This window comes from Mirounga angustirostris, unplaced genomic scaffold, assembly GCF_029215605.1.
Source record: "Mirounga angustirostris isolate CCGP_5_RB_7025 unplaced genomic scaffold, mMirAng1.0.hap1 SCAF_4, whole genome shotgun sequence".
In the NCBI taxonomy this organism is placed as follows: Eukaryota; Metazoa; Chordata; class Mammalia; order Carnivora; family Phocidae; genus Mirounga; species Mirounga angustirostris.
The window spans coordinates 21,147,878-21,165,869 of NW_026991712.1; the positions used below are offsets into that span (position 1 = coordinate 21,147,878).

The 17,992-nt window shown below is 42.6% G+C and overlaps 1 protein-coding gene across 5 annotated transcripts in view; it reads left to right on the forward strand.

Annotated features, from left to right (window-relative positions):
• The window catches only part of SAMD12 (sterile alpha motif domain containing 12), a 386,018-nt gene that overhangs the window by 341,662 nt on the left and 26,364 nt on the right, over positions 1–17,992 (forward strand). The window contains exon 5 of one of the 5 annotated variants that reach the window (XM_064587975.1): positions 5,028–9,786. The exons of the other annotated variants lie outside the window; for them this stretch is intronic. Within the exon in view, the coding sequence (XP_064444045.1) occupies positions 5,028–5,104 (77 nt within the window). The 3' untranslated portion in view covers positions 5,105–9,786. Of the gene's footprint in view, positions 1–5,027; positions 9,787–17,992 lie in introns of those variants that run through there. 5 annotated transcript variants of the gene reach the window in all.

Here is a 17,992-nt window from a genome sequence, read left to right on the forward strand (position 1 = left end):
CTCTCTCCCCTTCTGATGAATTCCAGTTTACCCTTTGGGTCTCAACTCAAATGGCATTTCTGAGATCCTCTAGGATGATGGTTTAGATGCCCCTGTCATGGGCTACTGTGGGGAGTTCATCTTGTCACAGCCTTGATTGTAATTGTTCTCTCCAGTGCTGCTATAAGCTCTAAGACACAGACAAGGTCTGTCTTATTCATAGACCTATATGAAAGTAGGCTAACTGCAATAACATGCAATGTCATATATAAAAGCTCCAATGTGATAGACTTATTTTTGCATGGATAACGGTTTTAGGCATATTTGACAGATGGCAGGATGACTTCATCCATGCAATCATTCGGCTACCCAGGCCAGCAGAGGCTCTGCCACCATCAACAAGTGGCTCCCAAAGTCTCCCTAGAGGTTTTCCCTGTTCAATCCAGCCAAAAAGAAAAAGAGTATGAAGGAGTGCCTCATGGGAGGCTTTTATGGGCCCAGTCTACAAGTGTGTATATCACTGTCCACATTCTCTTGGCAAGAACCCAGTCACATGGCCGCACCTAACTGCAAAGTGTGCTAGGACCAATGGTCCCTGGCTAGGCAATGACACCTGTGAAAGGTATATGGAAGGAAGAGCACAAATATTAGTGTTTAGGTAGCCATCTAACACATAGTAGCCAATCAATAAATAGTTTCTAAATCAGTCAACCAATGAGTGAAAAAACTAGGGCAAAAGACACCCCTCACATATGCTGAGCTGTGGTACAGGACCACCCTCTCATGGCTACTTCAAATGACAAAACTACACACTACCATTGGTCAGGAAGGCAGGTGGAAATTATCGGTGTTCCATGTTCACTGGGAGAATAAAAGTGCCTGGCACAGTACCCAGCATATAGTTTATGCTCAATGAATGCCAGTTGAGTGAATTAATGATTGGGACTCAAAGACTATTGAGATTAGAAGTGACTTAAATGTCACCATGTTTATATTGTGCTGGCTTCCAGGCCCCACAGCATAGGAAGCCCACTCGCTCCCAGAGCAGCACCTGCCATCTCAGGTCATCCCCCACTGTTAGAAACTCCTCTCCGTCACTGAGCTAAAATCTGTCTCCCTGCACTATCCCCATATTTGTACTGTATCTGTCCCTTCAGATCATACAGAGCCTGTGTCCTCCAAAGGTGCTCAAACCTGGATGAACATCAAAACTACCAGGGAAGCTTTTAGGAAACTAAAAGCTAGGTGGCATCCCTAGAATTTCTGATTCAGTATATCTTCCGTGTTGTTCAGGAATCAATAGTTTGAGTAACTCCCCCAAATGACCCTGATGTGTAGCCTTCCTAGGAGACCATGTGTCTGATATTTCTCTCTGTGATAGAATCCTGCTTCCATCTCTGACTAGCTATAGTCTCTTGGACAAATCATTTAGCCTCTTTGTCATCCCTAAAACTGTGACAAGAATTGTATCTGTGTTATAGGGTTGTTGGGAGGACCGGATGAGCATTCCCAATACAGCCTTTAGTATTGCGCCTGGACCATAGTAGGCCCTCATTAGACATAGATGACCATTATGATTGTCCCCCTCCTGCTCCTTGTACTTCTCCTGCTCCACTTCCTGAGCAACTTCTTAGGTATGTCAGAGCAACCATTACAGAACACTTCTGTCTCCAGGCCACTAAGCCTTCGTTTTCTTTTCTTTTTTTTTTTTTTTAATCCCTTCCCACACGACAGATTCATATTTCTTCTCTCACAGACAGATTATATCCCAGGAGGAAGTGTGGTATTTCTGCACCCCAGAATTAGCAAAGATTGAAGCATCTGATGCAATAAATGTGATAATTGGGCTTCAGCTCCGAACTTCAAATGGCAGTCGCCACTGGTCCTAATAAAACAGCCATACATTCTCTCTTCTTCCAGGAAAGTCTTCCCATAGGAGAACCCGAGATGGGCAAGCATCTGTAATGAAGGGGGAAACCAGAGAGATGAAATGGAAGCTCATTTTCTGAATGCTTTCATCCCGATGTGCTTAGTTGAGAGTAAGAGCCTAGCCCAAGTTAACTCATGAAGTTCCCAGAGTTTGTTGTGGATTTTTATCTGTTAGTCATCATAGTTAATACCACAGGAACAAAAGTAATGAAAATGGTGCCTGGGGAAGTGGGAAGGGCAGGTCTAAAAGTCCAGTGCGAAGTTAGAAATGAGGGGGAGAAGAGGTCAAATGTAAAAAGCAAAAATGAACACTAGTTAATGACAAGGTGTGGTGTGGACTTTGGGAAGATGGAAGTCAGAGTAAAAAAATCTGGACATTGTACAGGAGACACATTTTTCCTAAGTCTTATTTGATACCCATGGGTTCCTTTTTTTTTCCCCTTATAGTTAAAACTTGTCCTTATACAGTTGGGGAATGGAGAGGAGAAATTCATTTATAATCATAATAATTTGCATTAATAAAATGTTCTTCAAAAAGTACAGAAATGTTCACTTACATCCCTGTGAGTGAGAAGTCAACTAAATATCAATATCCTTATCTAATAAATGAGGAAAGCAAGTCTCAGGCAAGTGACTGACCCAGTGTCATACTTCTATGTTGTGCCAGGCCCAGGAGGAAAATACATGTCTTCTAATTCCTACTCCAGTGTCCTTCATTCCAAATGCTGCCAGTGGCTTCTGGAATGTTCCACTCATTCACCCTCTCACTGTTCCTCAGTTTTTCCACACACATTCAAAGCTGCCATGTTTTTCTAAGCAGCTCTCATCCTCAGTTTACATGTCAGCCCCTCTGGAAGTTCTTGACTCCTGCAAGCTGACCTACTTGCTTCTTCCTTTGTGCACCCACAAAACTTTGCTTCTTCCTAATATGGAACATGGATATCACTGGGTCCTAATTTTTTTTTTTGCAAGACCCCCACAACACACGATGATGACTTTCTTGAGGGCTGGGACTGTGTGTATCTTTGTATCCCCTGCATCTTTAGCATATAGTGGATCCTCCACAAATGTTTGCCTAATGGTTGATGGGTAGATGGACAGATGGATGTATAGAGGGTCTTTCAAGGTTGAAATTTAAAGAAATATATGAGAAGCTAGCTTGCCGTCAACAGAGGGCTTTCTTGACCTTCTGATAAAGATAGAATCCTTCTGATGTTCTTGGTTTAGATCTGCTACCATAATTATTTATCTATAGTCTGCCAGAATTCCCATTGCTAAAATACTTATTTGATACCAATCTTCAATATGCCCAAAAGGGAAAGAGCTTGTTCCAGGCAACAGTACAGTAGGAATAGCAATCTTTAGGTAACCAGAATTTGAATCCTGATTCATCAAGTTATTGAGTATATGGATTTTTGCTAGTACCTTAGCCTCCTTATACCTCAGTTGCCTCTTGTGTTAAATGGAGACAATCATGGTCCCCACCCCCCAACCTGTACAAATGGTTTGTGAGGATTAAATGAGATAATAAATATAAAATACTTAATATGCACCAGCACTTTGGACAGCGCCTGACACAGAGTAAGTGCTCAATATGTGCAAACTCCTATTTTCCTGCTGCATGCATGCGAATCCTGTGACCCAGAAAGTTGGCTGAAAGTCTGTATCTGCAGACCCAGAAAACCTGAAGGGGTGATTAAAGCTACTCTGGGGACTGAACCAGGTATAATTCATGGCATCCGTAGCCAACTTACTGCCCTTCTCCGAGCTTCAGTCCCTTCATCTGTTCTTGCAGAACTGCTTCGATGTTGTCGTGAGCTCCAGATCAAGCTTTCCCCCTGCCCTTAGCCCATCCTGAGATATGACTTGAACTGTAAGCTCCCTGACGCAGGGACTGCTTAATGCTCATCCTTGCACATCTGGGCCCAACTTGCTCCCCTGGAGTCCCTTTGTAAAGTTTTGCTGAGTTGAAATAAACTTGTCTACATTGCTTAACATACTCTTTGCGGGACTTAGTCAAACTCCTGAACACTAAGCTCCAGAAAGGTTCTGGCCCATTACCCCTATTCCCCTGCAAGCAGTTAGTGAACTTAATGATCCTGCTGCCCTCAGCATGGCACCAAACCCACTCCCTCCCAGATCGCTCCTGGATCCTCTCTGGGAGCCAGTGGCCTCCGAAAGTCCTGGCAATACAGCTTTCCCAGCAGCATTTGGGAAGTGAGGCCAAGTTCTCTGTGAAGTTAATGAAATGACCTTCTTTTAGGTTCTGGGCAATCTAGCCTCGTGTTCATAGACAGAATGCTCTCTCTGGAGTTGTGAGCTCTTTAGTTTTTATGTCTGTGCCTACCTAGCACAGCGCCCAGAACATAACAAACATTCAACATATGATGAATAGAATGAATGAGTGAGTGAGTGAGTGAGTGAATGAATGAGGCATAGTTTTTTTCATAGTATCAGCCTCAAAATGTGTAGCATTTACCTAATACAGGAAGAAGACCAGCCAGAGCTGCTTTTACTGTTTTCTAATAAAAAATGTCTTGTCCCATGAGTGATTTTATGACCTCTATAAGCAAAGGGCGGGGGGTGGGGGGGAAGCAACAGAATCTTTTGGTCATTTCAATATATACTCTCTCCAACCTTCTGCTCTTTCAAGAAGTCTCAGTTCAGAAATATCTGTAATAGGTGAGCAATGATAATGTCATTGCATAAAGATTGATGGAAACAGATATAAACCCAAAGTGTGTTTAGTGCCAGAAATACTGTTTGCTCAACAATAAGTTACATCCAAGGACTTAAACATTTCCCACAGAGGTCAGCAGTTCTGTAAGCAAGGCACTGAAATTCATACGTCTGCCGGATGGGCGCTGTGTCTGGCATGAAAAAGAAAAAGTCAAATCTGTTAACATCGATTCCCAGAGGAGACAATCCTGCCTTTTCTGATTATTGCTCAGGTGTGTCATTCTTCCAAGAGCCAGCCTCTGGAGGCTTGTTAGACCTGTTATAAAATTAAAAAGCTTTGTTTTAAAATTTATAAATCTTTTTTTTAACTCCTGGAAATAAAGATGTAGCCCACAGATGTCCGTCCTGTGTGAGTCTTAGAGGCACTTCTCTTTCTGCAGGCATTGCTGTTGCTGTAATTGGCCATGTTTTGAAGCAAACCACCTGGACCAAACTATATCCTTGGCTTTCTCTGTGATTTTCAAGTATTGCTCTTTGTCATGATAGCACCTGTTAGCTGAGAATCATGATTTTGGAGTCAAAGTATTTGAGATTAGCAAGTATAATAATAAAAAATTTTTTTGAAGGGGCACCTGGCAGGCGCAGTCGGAAGAGCATGCGACTCTTGATCTCTGGGTTGTGAGTTCGAGCCTCATGTTGGGTGTAGAGATTACTAAAAAAAAAATTTTTTAAGAAAATATAATAATGGTAATTATTAGAAATTTTAATTAGAAAATATAATAGTAACATTTGAGTGCTACGTGCTTTGTCTTCTACTTTGTTGAGTCATTACAACCTATAACCTGTGTACATTATTATTTACATGGTGTGGATGAGGGGAGTCATCACCTATTAACTTCTGAAATACAAAATAATGTACTTAGGATGTGTATTTTTTATTGTCTCTCCTCTCACTAGAATATGAGTTTTATGAATGAAAGAAATCATTTTTTCTCTTCTGTTCATTGACGTATCCCAAGCTCAAGAACAGAGCCTAGCACACAGTAAGCCTTCTACCCATGTTTCACGGGTGGAAAAACTGAGTTCCAGAGCCACGCAGTGATTTACTGAAGATGGACATGGTGTGCACATTGGCAAGAAAGACCAGGTCTCCTTACCGCCTTCCCAGTCCTTTGTCTAAACCCCAATTCAATCTTGCCGCACTTTTATTATGCTATAAAATAAATAACTGTTTATAAGTTCATTCCCAGGCACATTATTGCTTTTATATCACATCAAAGAACTTGAGACAGGCGAAAGATATAGCCCTATCAATTTGTCTCAGAAACTTAAATTTCCTTCCTCCTCAGAATCCATGCAAAGGCCCATTTTGAGGACAGGAGCCAGTCGCTAATAGAAGACTGCCTCCAACACCTCTACCTCCGTATCAGGCCAAGGTTGCTGTAGAGTTTGGCTTTAGGAATTGTGAAATCCATCATCGGAATTGAGGGCCCTTTTCTGTTCCTATCTGCCAGACTCCCATGGAACCTTAGGACCCACCTAAGGTCAAAATGCTGAGATGTTTTCAGCTCTTGGATCCTAAGCAGATTGGTGTCTTCTAGGGAAAATCCAGATGCTGGAAGAAGTAACATGGGAGTGACTCACCCCTACCTGAATCAGACATTGAGTCCATGGGCCTAGTGTAGAGGGGGGAGGTCCTGGATGGTGACTGAAGAAGGAAGTGAAAATTTTAGAAGTAAGGATGTATTAAAATAAAGGGACTTGTGTTTAGCTTTCTGAAAAGAGGAAAGGCATCAGAACCTGACAAGAGGATATATTCATTTGAGCATGAGTTGTTTTCTCATCACCAGCAATACACCATATATCCTAATCCTTATATTAATATCTCCTCATTCTGTTAAAATTGGAATATGTCACTCTTGGTAGAAGACATATGTAGAGATATTTTTCTATTTATGATGTGCCTAGACTGCTCTGCTGTCATACCCATTCACAAGGCTGCTGGCCAGAAGGGAGGGGCTTATCTGAACTCTTACCAAGTCAGGTGGCCCAGGTACATTAAATCTATGACCTTGAACCATTTAGTACCATGCTCCATTCAGGGATGCACTGCAGTCTTTTAGGGTAATGATAATAACAAGTATGAGTCCTCATAAAATCCTTAGAAATCACTTTCTGCAATGTTTTTAAAGTTTAGATTATTATAAAATCATCCTAAGTTAGTTATAGCAGAGATTCTTATTTCCATTTTATAAGATAGAAATCTGAATTAAAGTTAGTTAAGCTAATGACATGCCCTGGGTCACAGAACTGGTAAATGACAAAGCCCAAATCCAGCGTCCGCTGGTTTTTCAGTTCTTTCTACCAAGACATTCTGCCTGCTACCCACATCATACCTCTAGCTGGATGTCCTGTAGGCTTCTCAAATATACATGGAAACCACCAAATTCTTCCCCTCTCAACAATACCCACTTCTCTTCCTCCTGATTCTTTAACAATTGCCCTTACCCAATCACCTACCCTAGAAACCTTGGAGTCCCCCTTTCATATCCATCCTTTCTCCTAACCTCTAGGAGTTAACCCAGGACTTTCATTTTAGACATGTGAATCCAAGTTCTCTCTTCCCTGTTGTCACTGGCCTTGCCTTGATTCAGGCCTTCATCACCTCTTTGTTGGCCTACAGTAATATTGAATGGTTTGATTCATTCAATGACTCCTCATTGAAGCTGTGTTGTATACCAGGCACCATGCTTGGTGATGAGGAGACTGTTTTGAGCAAACATGGACCTGTGTACATGGTGTTCTGTTCTCTAATTAGTAGTAATCAAATAATCACTCCAACATATATAAAAGTGCAACTGTGGCAGTTGCTCCAAAGGCAAATCCATGATCATCCTACCGGCAGTGCCAGGACAAAGTGATATTTCCAAACCACATGTATGCTCATGGCACACTCTCTGCTCTAAGAGGTTCCTGACTGCCCATTGTCTACATGGTAAAATCCAAACACATTAGCCAGGTTTACATGTCTCTTCATGATCTGGCTCTGAACTCTAGATTAGGTTGCAAGCCACTGCACCCTCGTTTCTCCCCCACCCCTCACTCAATTAACTCATCCTATGACTAAGCCTAATATGATCTTCACATCTTGCCATTCCGGAAACGACTCTGTTCCTTCATTCTTCCACATCATGTCTTAAGCAAAACTCTCTTCCAGAAATACTGTTCCTCTAGCTATACATAGAGATATCCTACTAACCCTCCAGACTCAGCTTAAATGCCCCTTCCCACTTCCTCGATGTAATTAATTCTTCCTTATGTTTCTAGCACATTTTTCACACCACTCATAGCACTTATCCCATTGGAATATAGTTACTTTTAACTCTTTCTACCTCCCACCTCACCAGATGGTGAACCACTTGTGGGCAGAGATTGTTTTAATTCATGTACGTTTGAATTTATGTTTATGTGACTGCATGAACCAGAACACAAACACATAATAGGGGAGACAAAAATATTTTGTTCATTTGTTATCTCTCTTCACTATGGGTCTTCAATTTCTCATGAGTACTCCTTTGTCCCCAATTTAGTTTTGAAAAGTTTTCTCTCCTGTTATTTATTACTGTGTGTGTGTGTGTTGTTGTTTTTTTTTTAGAAATGATGTGCAAATAATTCCAGAGGGTTTTTTTTTAATAGATTTTATTCATTTATTTGAGAGAGAGAGAAAGAACACATGCAAGTGGGGGGAGGGGCAGAGGGAGAGGGAAAGAGAATCCCAAGCAGACTCCTCGCTAAGCGCGGAGCCAGTCATGGGGCTCCATCTCCCAACCCTGAGATCACTATCCGAGCCAAAATCAAGAGTTGGCCACTCAACCAACTAAGCCACACAGGTGCCCCAATTCCAGAGGTTTTTACATCATCATATTGTACTGTTATCTCTTCTCTATGCACAGTGAGTCTCCTACCCCTCCTGCTTTTTAAACCTCTGGCCCAAGGACAGCTTTTGCATTCAAAGGACAGGATTTGCATAATCATTGGTTAAATAATTACAAAGTGGCCATAACAAAATATTGAAAAATGTTCTTTGGGAACGCTTTGATCTGTGCGTTTCATGGGGGCAAATTATCAGGAAGGGATGAAGTAACTGTCAACTCTGTTTCCATTACCTTTCCAACTTTAGCCAGTCTAGATCTTGTCTCTCTGTGCTTGAATCACCATTGTTGCCAACTGGTTCCAAGGGTTTGCAACAGGAAATTGAGAAATACATGAGAATAGTTGAGAACAGTTCTTTGAGAAACTGATTTTACAACATGATAAGAATGGTGGAAGAAAAATGTAGTTATTAACTAAAAACATTGTTGGGAAGGAGATAAGCTTTTATTTAAAATTGTACACTTCTTCTAAAGATCTACAGATTTCTAGGATCTAACAACTGAAATGAACCATTTCTTAAAGACTATAAAACTTCATATTCCACAACCTAACAGTCACAGAAACAAAGTCATAAAATACAGAATTATGGCCAGATTACTTATGTAGACCAAAATCATTTTAGAGGGGAGGGGGGGTGGGGGGATGGGTTAGCCCGGTGATGGGTATTAAGGAGGGCACGTACTGCATGGAGCCCTGGGTGTTATATGAAAACAATGAATTGTGGATCACTACATCAAAAACTAATGATGTATTGTATGGTAACTAACATAACATAATAAAATAAAATTTAAAAAAAACCCACAAAATCATGGATAGATATCTTTGTAACATATAAAATGAAAAAAAAAATTAATAGCCCAGCAGAATTGCTGTAGAGACCAAGATATGACTTACCTTTCCATTACTAAAGGATGTGACAGTGGAATTATGCATCAGCAAGTGCTCACTTGCACCCATGTGCATGCCAAGAGACACTGATTCTCTCAGTGGCAAAACTCCCAGGTGAGCCCCTCCCTGCTTGAGCAGCCTCAACCGCTTACCTCGAACACCAGACAAGCATTATCATTTTCACTGGATGTCATAACTTTCAAAAGAGAAGTAGGGACTTGAATGTTGGTAATAAACTGCTGTTCTGGTAAACAGTGGTAACTCGGGCTAAATTCTTTTTCGTGTATCCATCGTTGTGTAGTAACAAACTGCATCCACAATTTAGGAGCCTAAGGCAACAACCATTTTATTATATCTCATAGTTTTGAGCGTTGGGGACCAGCTCAGGGCTCAGCTGGGCAGGTCTTCAACTTCACATGGCCTTGAATGTGGTTCCTATGTAATATCCTGCTGGTGGCTGGGCTGGTCCATGACAGCTTTACTTGCTTCTCCTGGTGCTTTGGCAGAAATGGCTGGACAACTTGGCTCTGCTGGACCCTCCCTCTCTCCACAGATTGTCAAGGTTTCTCGACATGGTCTCTTCCAAAGAGTAGTCAGACTTCTCAAGAGACCACATAGAAGCTGCACATCCTCTTTCAGGCTAGTCCTAGAACTGGCAGTCAGAGGCCAACATAGATTCAAGGGGAGGGGAAATAGACCACCATCTGTCACTGGAAGGAGGTGTCAGGGAATTTATAGCTGCCTCTAATCCACCAGAGAGTATTAACAAAATTACTGTGTTTATATGATGTAGGATTTGTACTTCAGATTTATAACCTAAACAAAATCGATCATTTGTTCATTCAGTTATTTAAAAAGTATTAAGCACTGGGGTGCCTGGGTGGCTCAGTCAGTTAAGCATCTGACTTTGGCTCAGGTCATGATCTCAGGGTCCTGGGATCAAGCCCTGTGAGGCTCACTGCTCTGCTTCTCTCCGGCTCCCTCTGCCCTTTCCCCCACTCCTGCTGGCTCTCTTACTCTCTTGCTCTCTCACTCAAATAAATAAGTATAATCTTTAAAAAATGTATTAAGCACTTGTTAGGGTGCATAGCACCATGCCATCTACTGAGAGAGATTGAGAAGTACAGAGCACAGTCTCTCCCCTCTAGGACTGTGCACTTAGATGGGAACACAAAAGAAGCACACAGCAAGTAATTAGAGTATGTGATAATATAATTAAAGTGGCAGAAGGCACATCTCAGAATGCACAATGTGGCCACCACAAATGCCTACAGGGCTCAGGTAAGCACAAAAAAGAGAGAGGTGAGCTGTCCAGAGACTACTAGAAAGTGTGATGGGAACAGGGGAGAACTGGAGAGTTCATGCCATTTCTAAAGAGTCAGGTCTGCTCAGCTCCAGCCAGTGACTGTCATATGAGAATATGGGACGATGAGGCCACAACTGCCAATTTTTCAAGAACGTATAAATTTCCCAATTGTTACATGTTGACAATTAATTCAAATTCGGCCTATGTACCCACCAGTTTTTAGCCTCTAAAATGGACAATAGATGCTTTGACGACTTGCAAGATGAAGAGATGAGGTTAGACTAGAGCAGTGCTATGTACTGTGGGTTGCAGACCCGTGGCAGGCTGTGGACACTTTATTACTGATCCGCAGTGAAATAAGTAAAAGTCTTGAGAAAAAGCTTTTAGGCTCTCAGAGCAATTTAACATCCAAGCCTGTCATTGGTGCACTTGTCTTGGGCACAGGCCAGCTCTGGTGTTGCAGAACGTGGGCAGCGAGCCGGGTTTGGTGTGAGCCACGCACTAGGCATGCGCAATAGGACCGCAGGGGACCACGTGCTGGAATGAATGCCCGTGCGGAAGCTTCAAGAAGAATTTGTCCCTCAAGTAATAGATCGAGTTGGGATAAGCTCGGAATAGCATGCCCAAATATTAGAGTCCAGAAAGCACCAAGGTCTTAAGGGGAGAGATTATTTGTGAGGGTTGCTGGGGAAGGTGGGATGGATGGGTAATGACTACAGAGAGTTTCAGATGAGAAATACAGGTGGCTTTGAACGGAGTCAGGCGTCACTAACTTCCTACAGTGCCCTTTCCTCTCAAATTCCACCCTCACAGGACCAGTCCACAAAGCAGCCAACACTTCCTTATATGAAATCCAATAAACCTTTTTTTTTTGCATCATTTAATACCTTATACTATAAATTATCCTTCTGTAAGTCGATTGTGTTTCCTTCCTTATATTTTAAGCACTTTAGGAGCAAAAACTCCCTTACCCCAGCTCCGAGTCTCCTTCAGAATCTAGCACAATCTCTTGCCCATAGTGGATATATTCGTTTGGTATGTGCTGACGAACAAGATGGGTAGTCTTCCTGGGGAGACTCAAGGGATAAGAGTGTTTTGAATAGATGAGCCCAGAAGAATAAAGAGTTAGAAACCAGATAAGAAATGGTTGCAGGGGCCTAAGAGGAATGCTGAGGCCAGGAACTAGAAAGGACAAACTAATGTAGGGATGTGGGTAGTGAAGAAATATTTACATGCAGTGCCCACGAAGCCATAGCATTGGTGTCCTGAAGTCTCACACCACATTCATGTATGGCTGATACTTTATCGAGAAACAGAATACACTCCATTACTTAAAAGTTTCCCAGATTATGAAAATTTATTCTTTCAAGTATCTACATATATTTTTTTAAATCTCTCATTGTGTGCATCAGTTTATTTAGTTAGTTATATGAACTACATAGTAAATATCTTAGGCTTTGTGAGTCTTATGATCTCAGGAGCAACTGCTCAACTCTTCCATTGCAATTGGAAAGCACTCATCCACAATATATACATGAATGGGTGTGGCAATGTTTCCATAAAACTTTATTTACAAAAACAGGGAATGGGCTGGATTTGCCTTGTAGGTGCCATAGTTTGCCAGCTCCTATTCTAGATTACTAAAATTGCCAGAGCTTAACTTTTTGTAATAGAGGAGTTTGGCTGTAACTTGGTTTGTAAAAAATAAAAAATAAAAAATAAAATGACAGAAATAGAATTTTTCCTGTGTAGAGAAGTTCGATTCTCCTTGCATTGCCCAACTGCAGTAACAGCCAGACCCCCTGTTTAACTTCTCATCTGAAGAGTGATGTATACAGCCTCTGCCCCCACCTCCACCCACTGCTCCACTGCACTCTCCACTCCTCTCTATTATGTCCATGTGCCATAGGGCACTGTCTCTTATGCCACTGATTTTGTTAAGAAATGGGAGTTTGCCATCAGCCAGCAAGCCATGGGAAAGAATTAGAATTTCATAAGCACTCTAGCTTTAAAGCAAAGATAAGCAACAGCTATTTGTATTGAATTCAACACTAAGTTTATGTTCCCTTCCCCTCTTGATTTCCAAAATAAATTAAACACTGAGTTTCTAACATTCATACCCATGGTAGATAGCATCCTACATATACGCCTATTAAAAAAGGGCTTCCCGCTTCAGTGATATTCACAGTTTCTCTGACACAAAGAAGATCTGTCTTCTTAAGCCTCTTTAGCTGAACGTTGCACTGCAAGATGAAATACTTGACAGCGTGGCCTGTTTAGACATAGACATCTCCCCCAGGGGCACACACTCTTACCAGGAGCTCTGATGTGCCACACAAGCCATAACCTCAGCACACAGGCTGCTGGACGTGGAAGCAAAAGATCTTGACTTCCTGGCATAGAAAGGGAGCAAGAGTATGAAATATACTTGGTTCCTGTCTAAAGTGACATTGTGGTCAACCAGACTTCTATCCCTATGTGGACCCTTTCTGTCATAAGGACGTGACTAATTCCACTCCCTGTGTTCTAGTCTGTCAACAAGGTAATCTAGGTCTACTTGGGATTCCATTCTGAATAATCTGTGACTGATATGAATGAATCCCCTGAGACTCTAGCTTGTTTCCACTAGGATATTATTCCTTGAGGTCACCACCAGATGTGTCAGAAAGCTTGGGAGTATCACAAGCACATTTGCATCTAATTCATAAAGTCCACATGCAAACTCCAACTAATATTTAAAATTGTGTGTGTGTGTGTGTGTGTGTATGAGAGAGAGAAAGAGGGATTGAAAGTTTGAAACTTTTCCACTCTTGAGTGTTTTTCATTTTTCTTCCTTTCCTGACCCCACCATAATTGGCCTAGACCAATTGGCTCTCATTATATAGTCAGATGAGAGCTAAGGAGTAAGACAGTAGGAGCTCTACAAGCCCTGTTTAGCTGCTGATAACTCCATTGTGCAGAATAATTATGCAAGGGCCTCAGACCAAGGATCAGAAGATCTAGGTTCACTTCCTTGTCCTACTCTTTGAGGTTCTAGAACAGGTCTTGCTCAGAGCATCTGTGAAAATTAACAAGGTAGTGAATTTCTTTTTTTTTTTTTTAAAGATTTTATTTATTTGAGAGAGAGAGAATGAGAGACAGAGAGCACGAGAGGGAAGAGGGTCAGAGGGAGAAGCAGACCCCCCTGCTGAGCAGGGAGCCCGATGCGGGACTCGATCCCGGGACTCCAGGATCATGACCTGAGCTGAAGGCAGTCGCTCAACCAACTGAGCCACCCAGGCGCCCAAGGTAGTGAATTTCAATTATCTATTGCTGTATAACAAACTGCTCCATATTTTAGAGGCTCAAAACTCAGTAGTCATCATCTGGCTATGATTTTGCAATTTGGGCAATGCTCAGCAGGGACCTCCTGTTATCCCCCACATGCCATCAGCTGGGGCTGGAAGGTCCACATCCAAGATGGTGCACTCAGATGGCTGGCAAGTTAGTCCAAGCAGTTGGCTGGTTGCCCCGCTGGAGTGTCAGCTGAGAGCCTCAATTCTCCTCCTTGTGGGCCTCTCCATGTAGCTCCTTGACTTACATATAGCGTGGTGACAGGTCCTAAGGAGAAGGAAAAAGTTTCCAGTCCTCCAAAATATTAGATCTAACTGGCCCAATGCCATTTCTGTCCTATTCTGTTAGACAAAGCAGTCATAGGCCTGGCCAAGATTCAAGAGAGTAGGAAAAAAGACTCCATCTCTCAGTAGGAGGTAGGGAGAGGGGCTGCAACAAAGAATTCGCAGCCATCACTCACACAGTGTTTGGAAAAATACTTTGATTTCTCTGGAGATCATTCATGGTTTTGTGTTTCTGAAATGTAAATTGTATCTAACAGGAATCAGATTTAAATCCAGTATCTTATTTAAAAAAAAAAAAGTGAGGTCCAGCCTCCCTGCACCTTTGAGATTCACCACATTCTCCTTCTTTATTTTAAAAGGGAAAGGATTTGAGATTTGTTGGGCATCTACTGGGTGCAAGACCCACAATATATGCTCTTTCATTTACCATGTTTCCCTTTTTTGCACCTTTTTTTTCATATTTTAACATTTCTGAATTGTACATTTTACAATCTAGGCAGTCGTAAAATCATTATAGGTCAAATGGCAGTCTTACATGCATGAATTTGGCTCTGATTGTTCACATTTTCATCACTTCCCTCAAGTTATATATACTGTTAGTACTTCACCTGTTGAGTTTAATTGCTATTTAAAAATGTCTTTAGAAATATCACACTACAATTTGGCACTGAAGCGAAAATTTATCTTGTATGCTGAAAGTTACTGAAATAGGGTACCATTACTGAGGCAAATGTTTGACATCAGAAAAATGGCCTCAATTTCATATATTTCTGCAAAGCAGCAATTGTGAGCTTTACACCCCACCTTAGATCAGAGGGATCACAAGTAGATGAAGGCGTGTTGTGTTTTATTACTGGAATGCATGTAGAAGGATTGCCTACAATACACAAAGCTTATAACTGAAGGCAGAGAAATTACCAGGTTCTTCAGAATAAATGAAAGAATCTCAAAGCAGCAAAAGGCTAATATTGTCCCTTGTCCAGGACTATCAAAAATCATTATGTCATAATTTAATTAGCAGGGGGTGGTTTTTGGGGTTTTTTTGTTTTGTTTTGTTTTTTGTCCTTTCTTAGTGGTACATTAAAAATTGCACTTTGGGACACCTGGGTGGCTCAGTCACTTAAGTGTCTGCCTTCGGCTCAGGTCCTGATCCCAGGGTTCTGGGATCAAGTCCCACATCAGGCTGCTTGCTCAGCAGGGAGCCTGATTCTCCTTCTCTCTGCCACTCCCCCTGCTTATTCTCTCTCTCTCTCTCTCTCTCTCTCTGACAAATAAATAAAATCTTAAAAAGAAAATTGCATCTTGGGGGTGCCTGGCTAGCTCAGTCAATAGAGCATGTGACTCTTGATCTTGGAGTCGTGAGTTTGAGCCCCACATTGGGTGTAAAGATTACTAAAAAAATAAACTTTAAAAATAATTGCATCTTGGGGCACCTGGATGGCTCAGTTCATTGGGCGTCCAGCTCTTAGGCTCAGGTCATGATCTCATGGGTCATGAGATGGAGCCCCACATCAGGCTCAGCAGGGAGTCTGCTTGGGGATTCTCTCCTTCTGCCCCTCCCTGCACGCACACTCGCTCACTTGAGTATGTGCTCTCTCTCTCTCTCAAATAAATAAATCTTTTAAAAAATTCTTCTTGGATTCAATGAAAAGTAGTAGTTCTCACAAAAACGTCTGCGGATCACTTCTTTTACGTGTGAGGAACACATGAATTTGGCAAGGTTCAGTAACATGAACTGTCTCAAAACTAGCAAGTGGAAGAAACTGTTATTTTTATCATCCTACCCTGACTCCTTCAAATTGTTGGGCAACACAGGTTGGTGATTCTGAAAAGATAGGCATGTAGGGCCATGACAGCCATCCCACCTCCTGCCTCCAATAAACTTCCAAACTATGAATGAAATGCTGTTTGCAGTCCCTCAAAACCAAACTTGAACTCTGTAGAGAGAGGGCTTTCGTGGGGCTGGGCCACTGCCCAGGATTCCCTCAGACTCCTGTTGAGAAGAGTGAGTAATAAAAATAGCTTATTTGTACAGAGAATTTTATAAAGGGCCAAAGAATGCTAAATAATGAGAGGAACTGCTCTAAAATGGGAACAACTTAAAACAAGAACTATTTCCCAACCTCTGGAGACAGGAGTAGGCTTCGGGAAGACGTGCCCGAACTCTGGTGTTCAGACAGTACATTAAACATCCCTTGACCCCTTACTAAAGAGCGCCACGGTTTGGGCCACTGCTGCTCACTGACCCTTTCCCCCTCCCTCTGGGCCAACACCATTGTGAGGCCCCTGTGGGCAGCCGCAATGGCCTGCCTCCCTCTTCTGCACTTCCACTGGAAAGATGGGAGGTGGGAGGCTATGCCCCCACCATAGTGACAGAGACCCCATCACTTCTACTATAGTCCTTCATATTTGCTCAGGTTCGAGACTAGGCTGAAGGCTCGGCACTGTACATAATGCATAAAATACCAGCCCTGGGAACGTGCAGTTTCCCTAACTACGAGGGGAGATGAGGCTTGGGCAGATTTTCCAGCCCCATCTGCAAACAGCAATCAGCATCCCCCTTCTTTCTGCTCCCCTGGAATCTTGACCTTCTACGGTAGCATACGGGAATTATATGGGTGTGGTTTGCCTGGGTGCGTATATCCCCAGTGTTGCATATAGTGCCAGGTACAGTGGTCAAGAAGTGATTTATTTTTCCCATTTGTTCATCCATTCATTCAACAAAATCATACAGAGGTTCAGAACAGAGAGAGAGAGAGTCTTTGTGAGAATATGTGAAGCCTTCCTAAAATGTTCTATGAGCTGGCCTTGTAGGAAGGGGAGAATTTGAGCAGGAGGATGAGGGGGGAAGGAGGGACCATATAAACGAAGGACAGGCAGCACGGGACAAACTCCATCAATTCCTGTGTCTGGAATGCAGAGTGGATAAGGCTGGAAGGATAGGCTGAAGTGTGATCTACAGGGCCTAGAATATTAGGCCAAGTATTGTTTTCAAATGGGATGCCTTTAAACAGACTCTACCCCCTTCCTCAGAGCATTCAGGAGGCCGCCTTGCTCTGGAGGAGAGCAGGGACTAGGAGTATAGAGGGCTTCTCCTTAGCAAAGTGTGCCTGGGATTCATCTTCTGTCTTGCAAATAATGTAACAAGAGTTCCAAGTGACAAGAGACTCTAGTCTTCTCTGTGATGACACCAAAACTTCCTTTTTTTTTTTTTAAGATTGATTGATTGATTGATTTGACAGAGCGAGAGAGCACAAGCAGGGGGGAACAATAGAGGGAGAGGGAGAAGCAGGCTCCCCGCCAAGCAGGGAGCCCGATTTGGGACTCAATCCCAGGACGCGGAGATCATGACCTGAGCCGAAGGCAGACGCTTAACCACTGAGCCACCCAGGCACCCCCCCCCCAACACACTGAACCGAAACTTCCTTAGGGAGGTGGCAGTGCATCGTAACTGGGAGCCAGAGTACTCGCTTGCAGCCCGGCTCCATCAAGTATTAGCAGGGTGACCCACACTCTGGGGCCTCCGTTTGCTGGGTTTCAAAGTGTAGCTGATAATCCTATCTATCTCAAAGCTGTTAGAAGCCTTAAAGGAAATGAGGCACAGAAACCCTATCGGAACGGTAGTTCCTGGCACATAAGGGTTCCACAACTGTTAGCCATT